The sequence below is a fragment of the Petaurus breviceps genome, unplaced genomic scaffold, assembly GCF_028583685.1.
Source record: "Petaurus breviceps papuanus isolate PSGF00001 unplaced genomic scaffold, PetGlider_PUasm1.0 188, whole genome shotgun sequence".
In the NCBI taxonomy this organism is placed as follows: domain Eukaryota; kingdom Metazoa; phylum Chordata; class Mammalia; order Diprotodontia; family Petauridae; genus Petaurus; species Petaurus breviceps.
In genome coordinates, this window is record NW_027185804.1 from 42,303,897 (window position 1) to 42,318,349 (window position 14,453).

Consider the following 14,453-nt stretch of genomic DNA (forward strand, 5'->3'; position numbering starts at 1 on the left):
AGAGAGAGAGAGAGAGAGAGAGAGAGAGAGAGAGAGAGAGAGAGAGAGAGAGAGAGAGAGAGAGAGAGAGAATGCACAAAATTCAGAATCCATAGTTCTTCTGGACATGGATAACATTTTGCATCATGAGTCTTTTGGAGTTGTCTTAGATCTTTGCATTGCTGAGAAAAGGCAAGTCTATGAAAGTTAATCATCAAACAATGTGGCTTTTGCTATATGCAATGTTCTCCAAGTTGGGTTCACTTCATTCAGCATCAGTTCATGTAGGTCCTTCCAGGTTTTTTTCTTAAGTTTGCCTGCTTATCACTTCTTATGGAACAATAGTATTCCATTATATTAATTCACCTCAACTTTTTCAGCCATTCTCCAATTAATGGGCAGCCCTTTGATTTCCAATTCTTGGCCACCACAAAAAGAATAGTTATAAATATTGTTTTTAATACATGTGAGTCCTTTTCCCATTTTTATGATCTCTTTGGGATACAGACCTAAAAGTACTATTGCTGGGACCAAGGGTATAATAGCTCTTCAAAATGATTAGGTCAGTTCACAACTCCACCAACAATGCATTAGTGTTCTAATTTTCCAACAGCTCTTATCTATTAAGGAATTCACATTCTAATGAGGGAACCAACGTGCAAATAACTATGTACATACAAAGGAAAGAGACTATGGCCACAAGCAAGCAGGATATATATTCATTCACCCTGATCCCAGAAAGTTATATTCCATCCATGAATACAAATCCCTAAGTTGTTTGCTTTTGTCTTTTCCAAGGTGACCTCACAGGTTTTGCATCTTCAGGGGAAACTCAAAAGAGATTTCAAATTTAATGAATTTTCAGGTCACTGTCTTACTTTGGGGAAGCCATTTTTTAAAAAAAGTGAAGCCAGGGTTATGTTGGTTGGACAGGTTAAGGAGGCAGAAAAGAGATCAGAGGTAAGAAGACACCCCCTTCCCAATTCTGAGTGGGTCTAATTAGTTCTTTAAAAACTAATTGATTTTTAATAGAAAATCAGTTTTGTCTTTCTTATCTCTTTTCACCTTCCAACTCCAAGAAGACAAAGAAAAACAAGACCATTGTAACAAATACGCATAGTCAATCAAAACAAATCCTGACAATGACAATGTCTAACATACATGCATACACATACACTTGTATGTATGTATGTGTGTGGATATAGAGATTTTTTTCCCACTCTGCCTGGCTTCACTTCTGTAAGGATGTGTTACAGCATACTTCATGGAAACATGATTGATCATTGTGTTGATTAGTGTTCATAACTCCTAAGCTGGTGATCTTTACATTGTTGTTATTGTATAAATTGTTGTCCTGGTTCTGCTTACTTTACTATTCATTTGATTGCATCTGTTTCACACATCTTTTTGTCTTTATTTACTTAACCATCACTCTGGTTCAGATCTTCACCATCTCTTCCCTGGACTATTGCAATAGCCAGCCCTTTGATATGCCTACATCTAGGTTCTCAACATTCCAAGCCTTTCTCCATTTTCTTAAACCGTTGATCTGATCATATGTTCTCTTTTCAGTGCTCCCTAGTAACTCTAAGACTGAATATAACTGTTTCTGCTTGGTATTCAAAGCTCTCATAAACTGGTAACAACCTACCTTTCCAGATTTAATGAATTTATGAACACTCTTTGTTGCATATTGTAGTGCAACAAAACAGATTTTATCACTGTTATTAATATGTGGAGCTCCATTTCCCATCTCCATGTCTTTGGACCAAATTTCTGAATGAAAGAGAGCTTTTCATTCAAATAAGATAAGAAAAAAATCTACATACATAGTCAGATATACTAACAGAAAAATATAAACAAAAACATCAAAAACATAATTTATATCATTCCTTATTCATGGCAGTATCATAATGGAATCAGAAATGAATGAGGTAAGGATATAAAAGTTGCTGAAAGAGAAAAAAATGACAACAATGGAAAGGCCTGGATAGAAGAAAGGAGAGTGGAAACTTTCAGGTAGAATAAATGAAATAGGTTAGGACAGAGAGACAAGGATACTTTCATGGTTTGATCAGGGTCCATGATGAAATGGTTTTAAAAAATTAAGGTTAGAAAAAAATTGTAGATAACATATAATATTGACAAGAAAATGTTGAAGCCTATTCTTAAGAAGCTTACATTTCATACCACACACAAAAGAACAAGTGTTCATATTTCTGTATTATCTTTTGATTCAACAATACAATATACATTATTGAACCACTTTGTTTCTACAGTGTATCTAAAGGACTAAGTTTCCTTGATTTTCTTAACCAATATATAAATTAACTAAATTTTTAAGGATAGAACAATACAGTCTTTACAATGAGCTGAATTTTTCCGGGGCCTTAACTTGGTTAATTTTGTATCGCAGATTTATTTAATTGCTTCAATATACTATGATATTAAATACTGTTTTCCTTTTTTGATCATCTCCAGATAATCATTTGAGTGAATTGGAAAATAGAGCTCCTTAGGATGGCAGCCTCTTGTATGTTATTGAGTGATTGTTTAAGATACCCTAAGGCATATGTCTCTGTAAGAACTTCTTCAAGGCATCTTTAACATCCTTGTTCTTTAAGCTGTATATGAGCGGATTGAGCATGGGAATGACCACTGTATAAAATACAGAGACAACCTTGTCTTGCTGCATTGAGTAACTGGAGGTGGGACGAGAATACATGAAAAGAATGGTCCCAAAGAAAATGGTGACAGCCATGAGGTGGGAGGCACAGGTTGAAAAAGCTTTGCTCCGGCCCTCAGCAGAGCGCATCCTCAAGATGGTGACAAGGATGAATAGGTAAGAGATGAGGATCATCAGCACACAACCTATGACAATAAAGCTGGAGAAAATCATAATGATGATCCCATTCGTGTGAGTGTCAGAACAGGAGAGCTTCAGCAGGGGTGGTGTATCACAGTAAAAATGGTTAATCAGGTTGGAGCCACAAAATGACAATTTGAAGGTCATTCCAGTGTGAATAGCTGCATTACTAAATCCACCTAAGAATGCAATAACTACCAGCAAGAGGCAAATTCTTTCAGACATGATGACAGAGTACAATAGTGGGTAACAAATGGCCACATAGCGATCATATGCCATCATTGCTAAGAGAAAACATTCAATACCCACAAATGACCCAAAGAAGTAAAACTGAGCAGCACAGCCATTGAAGGAGATGGCCTTGTTCTCACTGAAGAGGTTTACTAGCATCCTGGGAGTGACTGAAGAGGAGTAAGATGAGTCCACAAGGGACAAACTGCTGAGGAAGAAGTACATGGGGGTGTGGAGTTTAGGCTCAATCTTGATCAGCAGGATCATCCCCAAATTACCCACCATGGTGACTGTGTAGATGAAGAGAAATATCACAAAGAGGATGAGCTGTAGTTCGGGATTGTCGGAGAGTCCCAATAGGATAAATTCAGTCACCTGTGTTTGATTCCACTCCTTGATGTCACCCATGGATCTGGTTATTTGTGCTTAGCTAAGAAAGATGGTACATCATATCAGGGGTGAGGATAAATAAATGGGGCCTGCATTTGGGTACTGATAGTTTCATTCAATGATCTGTATCCTATTTCCTAATGTTATTAAATTTCTGTAGGACTTTCATTAAGTTACTTTCCTTCTCTAGTTCTTAGCTTACTCTTCTGTACAATGTGGGATTTATAGTTGGAGATAACTTTGGAATTAGAAGAGTCCTTTTGGAAAAAAAATATATATATATATTGAAATAAATCATAGCATCACAGACTTACAGCTGAAAGGAACTTTAGAGGAACATCTAAAACCAGTTCAATCCCATCTAAATGTAGTCCAACCTCATTATATAAAAAAAAATTGAGTAACAGGTTACTTCATGGCACAGTAGTAATATCATATAGTAAATGATATAGCCAGATTTCAACTCACACTTCCTTCCCCTCTAGATCCAATGAAATTTCCACTGGTCTTTACCATTGTGGCTTCTGTTATCCAATCTATGTTTCCAGCCCTGCATTTTCTTTAGAGTTCCACTCATATCCATGCCTGTCTACAATGTAATTATTCAACAGACCTTAATTTAGAAGTGAACTGCTGGACACTAGGAGAAAAGTTCTAAAATACTATTGATTAGAGAAAAGGAAATTAAAACAATTCTAAGGTACCATCTTACATCTCTCAGATTGGTTAATATGACAGAAAAGAAAAATGACAAATGTTGGAAGGGATGTGGAAAAATTGGAAAATGAATACATTGTTGGTGGAGTTGGGAAATAATTCATCCATTCTGGAGAGTAATTTGGAACTATACCCAAAAGTTATAAAACTTTGCATACCTATTGATCCAGCAATACCACTAATATGTCTATCCCAAAGAGATCATTAAAAGGCGGGGACTATTTGTACAAAGATCTTTATAGCTGTTCTTTTTGTGGGGTAAAGAATTGGAAAATGAAGGAAGGCTCATCAGCTGGAGAATGACCAAACAAGTTGTGGTGTATGATTGTAATTGAATGCTATTGTGCTATAAGAAATGATGAGTAGATTAATTTCAGAAAAATAAAAACTGAAAAGACTTACATGAACTGATCCAAAGTGAAGTGAGCAGAATCAGGACATTGTAAACAATAACAGAAATATTACATGATGATCAACATTGAATGACTTAGCTGTTCTCAGCAATTAAGTGATCCAAAACAATTCCAAAGGACTTACAATGAAAAGTGTTATCCACATTGAGAAAAGGAATTGATGGAGTCTGAATGAAGATTGAAGCATACTAGTTTTACTCTGTGTGTGTATGTGTGGGGGGGGGGGAGGGGAGGGTGAGTGTTTCTTTTGATCTCCTTCTTTCCCAGTATATGTGGAAATATGTTTTGCATGATTGCATATATATAACCTATATCAAATTGCTTACTATATTAGGAAGTGTGGAGGGGAAGGGAAACTTGGAACTCAAAACTTTGAAGAAATGAATGTGAATTTACATTAATTGGGGGAAAATTAAAATAATATAAAAAATGAAGACATCCAGGAGACAGCTGATAATACAAAGTTTAGAGTTTAGAGGAAAAATAAAGTGTGTGTGTGTGTGTGCATGTGTGTGCCTGCTAAATTATATTTAACTCATCATTCATCCCATCCTCTCCCACCTGACTAATGTCATGGATTGTATAAGCTCCAGAAACTGATCATTCTGCAGGAAAAGAAAATCAATTCAACAAATTCTACCTCCTAGCTCCCCCTACCCCTAGGGCTACTCCTTCTCTCTGAGGATATTTCCGAGGTCTTTCCAGACACTTGATTTAAGGAGAATTTTGAGATTTGTGGAGCACACAGGAAGTTCATGTCATCCTTCTCCACACACTCCAAATGATCTTCTGGAAACTTACTATCCTACAAGATGAAATCAACTCTGTAAGTCACACCTCTTCAGATTATTTTCCATCCTGGCTGTAACACTTAATCATGCCCCTGGTGTTGGATTACTCCCACCCCTAATTTCAGCTTTTTTAAAAAAATGTATTATCTTCTACTATTATACTGAGAGCTCATTGAACTCTGGGACTATCTTATGACTTTCTTTGTATCCTCAGTGCTTAGCACAGTGCGTAACATGTGATTGGTGGTTAATAAATGTTTAGGGACTCTGACTCTGATATGTACATGTATGTATGCATATGTGTGTTTGCATATGTAACACTATGGGGCACAATAGGTTAGGTCACATGGTCTGATGGAAAAGAAAGAAATTGCCCAGGTTCATGGAAATTCTGCTTTTGGGAGAGTAGACTGGTTGTTGAACATACAAATAGTTCCTGATTTTGTCCCAAGTTAGAAAGTTAGAGAGAGGTAGCTCTCTTTCTCTCACTTTCTCTCTCTCTCTCTCTCTCTCTCTCTCTCTCTCTCTCTCTCTCTCTCTCTCTCTCTCTCTTCTCTCTGTCTCTGTCTGTCTCTGTCTCTCTCTCTGACTGAATTTGAAGGTTGGTATCCTTTCCAATGCTAAGAAAGATCACTTTCACTTGTGTGGCACCCAAAGATATCCCATAGTCTCATGTCTCAAAGGGACACAAATAAATGGAAGCATAGGGTAAACCAATGGCACTTTTGAGAAATAAGGTTAGATCAGTCAGATACTATTTTTTTTTTAATTTTTCTTTTTGGAGTGCAATTGGGTTTAACTAACTTGCCCAAGGTCACATGGCTAGGTTGTTTGTGTGTGTTAAGTGTCTGAGACCGGATCTGAACTCAGGTCCTCCTGACTCCAGGGCTAGCACTCTACTCACTGAGCCACCTAGCCGCCCCCAGATACTATCTTTAACAGAATAAAAGAATGTGTTTGAAACAGGTACCAATTGAATCCAGTTAAATTAAGGGATATGAATGACCAGTTTCTCCCTATTACTCATTTTTTTTTCCTTAAGCTTTCAAGCCACCTAACTGTGCCCACAACAAAAAGCAACAATAACAAAAAAATCAATAAAAATAGCATCCACTTCCTGGATAGCACCTATATTCCCTTCAAAAAGAATTGAATGAGATATTTGTAAATTATTTAGCAGAGTAACTGGAATACAGTAAGCACTATATAGCTGTTATTAGTTGTTATTGTTGTCTTCATAATTATCTCTCACATCAAAGAGAGGATATTGTAAATATCCTGAAAGACGTAGTTCAAATACCAAGCATCTATAATGAGGACAGTATAAAACTGGCGCCTTTTATTAAAAGTGAGAGATCTTATGATACTTCAGGAGGCAAACGTTATGGGGTGATGACCAAACATAACTTACCCCACAACGCTGAGTATACCTCTTTGGGGAAAAAATGAATATTCAGAGCAATAGCAGACTTTCAATCACTTCTTCTAAAAGCCAGTGACAAGTGGATGCGCTAAAATGTGGAATCTGGAGAAAGCTAGAAAAGTATATTTATTGGGCCTTTTGGATAATGAATGATGCTCAATGGTTACTTATAGCTAACATCCTAATAAAGGAAGAAGAAACAAATGTCTCTTTGGAAATATGTCTTTAAATGGCATTAAAGGCACAAATAAGAAAAGTAGTGGTCCTGGTAGTGGATTGGGTCCCTCCTGAGAGTTTGAACCAGGTAAAGAGAAAGGATAGTAAAAGGAATCATTGGGGTATAAGTGAAAAAGAAGGGCTTGGAACTTGTTATTTATCCTAATTAGAGTATGCAAGAAGATTACACAAAAATAAAGGATAGGGTGGGGAGAGAGGACATCATTTGACTCTCTTATTTGATATGGACAAAGAAGATTTAAACACATGCATGTGAATGCACTATTTGGTATAGAAATAAATAAAACTCCATGGAGTGTGTGTATGTGTGTCTGGGGGGGGCGATATTTGGATGGAGAAAAATATAAAAGAGGAATAGTTGAAAGCAAAAGCAAGCTTTCTGATCCTGATGGAAGGATTAAAAGGGAAGTGGAATCAAAACCAAAGAGATAAAATTGAAGAGGTTTCCTCTGATGGCCTCTTGAGACCATTGAGGAATGATTAAACAAATTCTGGAATGAGAAAATAATAAAAAATAAGAAATGAAAGGAATGTCCAAATATATGATTTCAAAGAATGCTGGCTAGTACGAATTTAGTCAGTTAAGTGAGCAGAACCAGGAAAACAATTTATACAATGACAATAAAATTATCAATAAAAAAGGCCTTGAAAAACTCTGGTCAATGCAATGGCCAGCCATGTCTTCAGAGGACCTGTGATAAACAATGTTACCTATCTCCTGATGAAGAGATGATATATATATATATATATATATATATATATATATATACACATATATATACATATATATATGGTCCAGAGGCATCTATTGTTTTGCTCTTCACCTTGTGAGTTTGTTTTTCTTAACTATGCTTGCTTGTGATAAGATTGTTTTTCTTTCTCTAAACTTTTTAGTGACCCAGGGAGATAAGGAGGAAGATTAACAATAATTATGAAAAATAAGGCTATTATAACTTTTAATTGTGCAGAAGAGAACAGAATGAAGTTTCGAAGAAAGCACAGTCAAGCAGGAAAGTTTTGAAGTTAATATGTAGACTATTAAAAAGGAAGTAATATAAAATATAACATATATATAATTATCTTCCTGTGTTCTGCTGTGTGCATAGAAATGTTCTTTTTTTTGGGTGGGGGTGCTTCAGTTAATGATAAAAAATAATCATATACACATGAAAGTATCACTTTTTTATTCTGTGGAAGATAGATTTAAGAGGACACTTGAAGCATGGTGGTCAAGTAGGATGCAATTATGATGATACAGGCAAGAACTGATAAGAGTCTAGACTAGGGTGGAGGCTGAACTTAGTATCAAGAAGAGGGAAATTATGGGAAATTTGGAAAATAAATAAGTTGAATGGGATAGGAGAGATCTGGAAGCCAAAAATAAAGGCAGTAGTGGAGAGGAGGAAATGGTTGGCACAGTCAACAGGTGCAGGAATTCAAAGAAGATGAATATTAAGAAAAAAAAAGTTTTGGATTTTATCAGTTCAGAAATTGTTAGTGACCTTTCAAAAAGCAATTTCATTACAGTGATGGGAGAAGAAATTCACAGCAAGATGAGCATGTGAAGTGTTGAGTCTCAGCTGAGCAGTCCTACTTCACCTTAAACCAGTAAGAAATGCTCTAGATAAGAGTAGCCACAAAAAGAACAGAAAATTATCTTCTCAAGACATATCCCCAGAGACATAAGCAGATAAAGTAAAAAAGTGGGCAAACAAAAAGAAGTCCTAATACAAAGAATTATTAATGTGGAGTTAAAGAGCATGATGAAAAATCTCTAGAAGGAAAAGACAATAATTCTGCAGCAACCACAGCCAGAACCCTAGAAAAGAAAATGCAACAACCACAAAACACAAAAAAATATTAATAAAATAATGGAAAGAAAATATACGGTGTAAAATCTTTATTTCTTAAGATAAAAATTTTGAGGAAAGAAAAATTGGTCATTTAGAAGATAAACTGGAAAAATTCTAATGAAGCAGTAAATAACCTGAAAAATAAAAGAGAAAGTAGAATGCAAGAATTCAGTGGAAAGAAATAAGTGTTTGGGCCTGTGGGAAGGCAGGCACATTAATGTACTGGAACTTTTCTAGTAGGTAGGGCCTTGGTAGACTCTTACTAAAATGCTTGGCTAATTATATTGAAGTCAGTTGTAAGATGTCTCTTGACTAAGCATGTTCTGTGTTCTATGATCCCTTCTAGTTCCAAAATTAATGTTCTACTGTTTCTCTCATCTCCAATATTCTCAGATATTAGTCCCTTCCTACGGTCAGTATTCCATATCTGAAGATCCAATTTTGCTTCAATATTCTATCCTCTATGTTCACATAATTATTCAATAATAGACACAGAGATCATAATCTTTACCTTTCGTCTTTTTCTACCTAAATGCCTTCTTTTCCAGAAAATCAGCAATCACCATCACCTCAAGCATATCTACATGGAAAAATAGTGTGACAAAGCAAGGCCCATGTCTTGGGGATTTATAAAACCTGTTTTGTCATTGTCTTTCCTACATCTTTAGGCAGAGGTTTTCAAAAAATCTTCCAACTGTAATAAAGGAACAACCAAGAAGAAAATTAGTCCCGTTAGATTGTGACTTATGGGGATATTTTCATCTAAATATACCCAGAAGGAGCAATTAAAATTTTTCATTGAGTATGAAACTTAAAAGCTAATTATTCGTCACCAGAATTTTATTTTGCTCTATTTTTTAATCTAGTTACTTTCTCTATTTTTAGCACGTGGAAGCTGAAACAATTATGTAGAAACCATTAATATTTGATTTCAAATTATTTTCTTCACAGCAATACTCTAGAATAGGAACTACAAATTGTAATACCCCCATGTTACAGATGAAGGAAATGAAATTCACAAAAATGAAGTAGTTTCTTCAGGATAAAATATCTGATGATAGGCGCATACATGTGGTGGATAGAAAATGAGCCGAACTTCCTTCACAATGCATCCCTGGGCTAGTTGCCCTAGGAAAAATCCACTGTGTTAATAGTCTGTGAAGTGAGGGATATCTTTACACAACTAGATCCCTTAATTTTTAAATGGATTGATCTGAAAATACTAGGTTACAAATGGCATTCTATCTCCCATCGATCTTATGAATTGACTGCAGTATATTTTTTCTACCTAAAATATCTCTGCAGCCTCATGACTTTCAGATACGTGGCACTTTGTTAGGTTAATGTAAATAATATACTGAGATTCCGAGAGCCTGGTTTGAAGTCCTGGTTATGCAGTAGCTAGGTATCAATCAATCAATCAGTAAGCAATTTGAAAGTACTTACTATTTGCCAGGAGATGCAGAGAGAGAAATGAAAATTGAACTTTTAAAAGGATGTACCACTGGTCACAAGCCACTCAATTTCATCGTTAATCTTCATGACAAAGTATACTATTCAGTCAGAAAATATGTGTTTTTTTTCTTTTATTTTAGCCAAGAATATAAAGCTAAAGAAACTGTCTTCTATTTTAGGAAAGAGGGAAGTGTTGCATTAAAAGGGGACACTTTATATTTTTCAATTGAATGTTTTTCAGTTAAAAAAACCTATACAAATAAAGTTATATATAATTACTTGAAGTAATACTAATCATTCATTGGTAATTAAAGCCAATATAATAAAAATAACAATTTTACCTAATTTTTAATGCAATGCTATCAGAATTAAATTGCTAAAAAATTACTTACTGAATTAGAAAAGTAATAAGGGTTATTTGGAAGAGTAAACTGTCAGGAACTTCAAGGAAACCAGAGGAAAAAAATGTAAAGAAACCAGATTTGGTAGTATTAATCTGAAATCATATCATAAAGTGAGAGCATTGTTGAAATGTAAAATGATATTACTAAAGTGTAAAATTTTGATTATTTTCAATTTAAAATTTCTTGTATAAATAATATCCATGTAGTGAATAATAGAAGGAATGCTGAAAATTTGGGGTAAAAAACTTTCCTAGATAATCTCTCAGACAGAATCTGATTAGGTTGAATTACTGCTGTGGTGTAGAAAATGAACTAGTTGATTTTAAAAAAATGGAAGAACTTATACATATGAAGGAAAATGCTGTCCAGAGAAACAGATGACAATTGGAAATAAGCACAGTATGATCTTACATATAAAATATGTGCATATATATGCAAACATATATGCCTATGTGTGTACATATACATATACACACTCTATACATACACACACATATACATAATTGTTGTCTTTTGTTCTCAAAGAGAACCAGAATGACATTATTATGCTAGAGTCAAGTTCTAAGAGCTCAGAATACTTTACCACACATTGGGCACAAATAGTCTGTGTGAACATTTGGGGTGGATTCTCTTAATTTGTGTATCCATCATTTCCTTTGAGCTATTCCAATTCTGCTTTGCGCATAGAGCACAACACGTTCTTTGTTGTGGGCATGCCACACTGAGCGGTCTTGTGCCTGTGTCTCCCATGTCACAAATTAATTCCATAGTGTTTGTATGTTACTGTTTTGTTGACAGAAGTGCCCGTGCTAACATATTCATAGATCCATGAAATAATGAAGGAAGTAACACAATAAGATGCATAAAATTATAAGTGACAAAAGATAGAAGAAACAAATTCTGAATTATGACGATGATTTTCTGAAAATTCATGCATAAAATATGACTGACCCAATATTACCTAGCTGGAAAATTAATTAGAACTCAGGTTTCCATTATTTCCAGTCCTGAGTTCTTCTCACTGTATTGTAAATGTCTTTGAAACATTGGTATACCAGATTATCAGAAACTAAAATATCACAGCCAGTAGAATGATAGAAAGTCTCTAATCCAGTCATCTTAGTCCCATGAACCATGCCTCATTGTTCTGCCAAAATTATCTGACACTATTGATTGGAGAAATGCAAATGAAAACTGCTCTGAGGTAGCACTTCATGCCTATCAGATTAGCTAATATGACAGAAGATGAAAATGATAAATGTTGGAGGGGATGTGGGAAATTTGGGAAATGGATGCATTGTTGTGGAGTTGGGGAGTGATCCAACCATTCTGGAGAGTAATTTGGAACTATATCAAAAGGGTTATAAAACTGTATACCTGTTGATCCAGCAATACTACTACTACTAGGTCTATATCCCAAAAAGATCATAAAAAGGGGGAAAATCTATTTGTACAAAAATACTTGTAATAGCTTTTGTTGTGATGGCAAAGAACTGGAAATTGAAGCAATGCCCATCAATTAGAGAATGGCCAAACAAGTTTTAGTTTTATGATTGTAATGAAACACTCTGGTGCTATGAGAAATGATGACAAGGCTGATCTCAGAAAAAAAATGGAAAGACATGAATTGATGCAAAGTGAAGTGAGCAGAATTGGGCAGATGTTCACAATAACAGTAATATTACATGATGATCAACAGTGAATGACTTAAGCTATTCTCAGTAATAACAGTGATCGAAGACAATTCCAAAGGACTCACAATGAAAAATATTATCCACCTTTGAAGAAGGAACTGATGAAGTTGGAATGTAGATCAAAAGCATACTAATTTTCACTTTTTGTGGGTATATGTATTTTTCCCCTTCTGGTCTGTTTCTTCTTTCCCAACAAGACTAATATGGTGATATGTTTTGCATGATTGTGGATATATTACCTATATGAAATTGCTTACTTTATCAGAAAAGGTGGAGGGGAGGGAGAAAGAGAGGCAAGGAGAGCGGATGAAAATCTGGAACTCAGAATTTTGAAAAAAATGAATGTGAATAATTGTCTTTACATTAATTAAAGGGAATATATTATTAAAGAAAAAAAAGAAAGTCACCGAGGAGACAATTGGTAATACAAAGCCTATAGTTTGGAGGAAACATGAAATGTGTGTGTATGTGTATTTACCTCTTACCTCATCATTCATCCCATCTTCTCCCACCTGGGTCATCTCCTGGATTGCATGAGCTCCAGGAACTCATCATGCTATAAGAAAAAAAAATTCCAAAAATCCTACCTCCTTAGCTCCCTCCTTTCTTCTGGTTGGAGAGAATAGGTGAGGCTATCTCGGAGATTTTCTCAGACCCTTGGTTTAAGGGAGGCACATAGGTAATTCACCTCATCCTTCTCCACAAACCTCAGTTAATCTTCTGAATTAAATGATCTGCACAAACTCATCATTCTGCAAGATAAAATTAACTCTAACTCACACCCCTTCAGATTATTATCCATCCTGGCTGTGAGATTTCATCATGTTCCCTGTGTTGGATCACCCCCACCCTCATTTTCAGCTTTTTAAAAATGTGTTATTTTCTCCCATTATACCGAGACCTCCTTGAATTCTGGGACTGTCTTATGACTTACTTTTTATCCTCAGTGCTTACACAATTTCCTAACATATGGTTGGTGATTAATAAATGTTTGTGAACTCTGACTCTAATAGGTACATGTATGTATGCATATGTATGTTTGTGCATGTAACACTAGGTGGCAGAATAGATTAGGTCTATGGTCTGATGGAAAAGAATTAAATTGCCCAGGTTCATGGAAACTGCTGTTTTGAGAGTGGTTATTGAACATACAAGTAGTTCCTGATTATGCCTCACAGTAGAGAAAGATAATTCCCTCTCTCTAATAATGAACTTCAAATTTGGGATCCTTACCCAGTGCCAAGAAAGACCAGTCTGTTGCATGGCACCCAGAGGTATTCCACCCTCTCATGCCTCAAACGGACACAAGGAAATGCAAAACACAGGGAGAGCCAATGATATTTATGAGAAATAAGGTTATATCAGTCAGATGCTATCTTTAATAGAATAAAAGAACGTATTTAAAACAGGTACCAATTGAACCCAACTAAAGGAAGGGATATGGATGACCAGTTTCTCCCTATTATTCACGTGTCTGATTTTTCCCCCCTTAGTATTCAAGTCACCTAATTGTATTTCTAATGGAAAGCAACCACCCAGTAAAAAATCCACAATCTTATACATTGCTATTGATTCCTTTAGTTTTCACTAAACTACTCCCCCTAAAAGTGTGGTTTTGAAAAGGAAAAGCTTTTTCTACTGCCTATGGTGCTGCCAGTCGTAGCAGTGGAACATGCTACCATGTCCCTCCCCCCGGCAACTTCCCTCTTTTCTTCTTTTATTCAGGACTTTCTTGCAGAGCTACCACAGTCCCCCAAACCCCAAAACATATCCCTGCTTCAAGGATAAGAGGTAAAGACCAAATCACAGATGTTTGTACAGGCCCCGGCCATTCTTGCCCTCTCTACAGTTCCTCCTGAAGAAGTGTCACATGTAGCTTTGAGGATAGAATTGAATGCAGGTGCTTTCACCCCAGAATCTTCCCATCAATTCTCAGACAAACAAATGAAAACTGCCCATGTTTATTAAAACTAGAGGGCATTAGATAGATAGATAGATAG

General features: G+C 35.6%; 1 protein-coding gene across 1 annotated transcript in view; it reads right to left on the reverse strand.

Annotated features, from left to right (window-relative positions):
* LOC138163925 (olfactory receptor 5AP2-like) overlaps nt 1-3,484 on the reverse strand; it is a 4,895-nt gene extending 1,411 nt beyond the window's left edge. The window contains exon 1 of the mRNA XM_069091656.1: nt 2,568-3,484. Within this exon, the coding sequence (XP_068947757.1) occupies nt 2,568-3,484 (917 nt within the window). The remainder of the gene's footprint in view (nt 1-2,567) is intronic.
* Between the last annotated feature and the right edge of the window lie 10,969 nt (nt 3,485-14,453).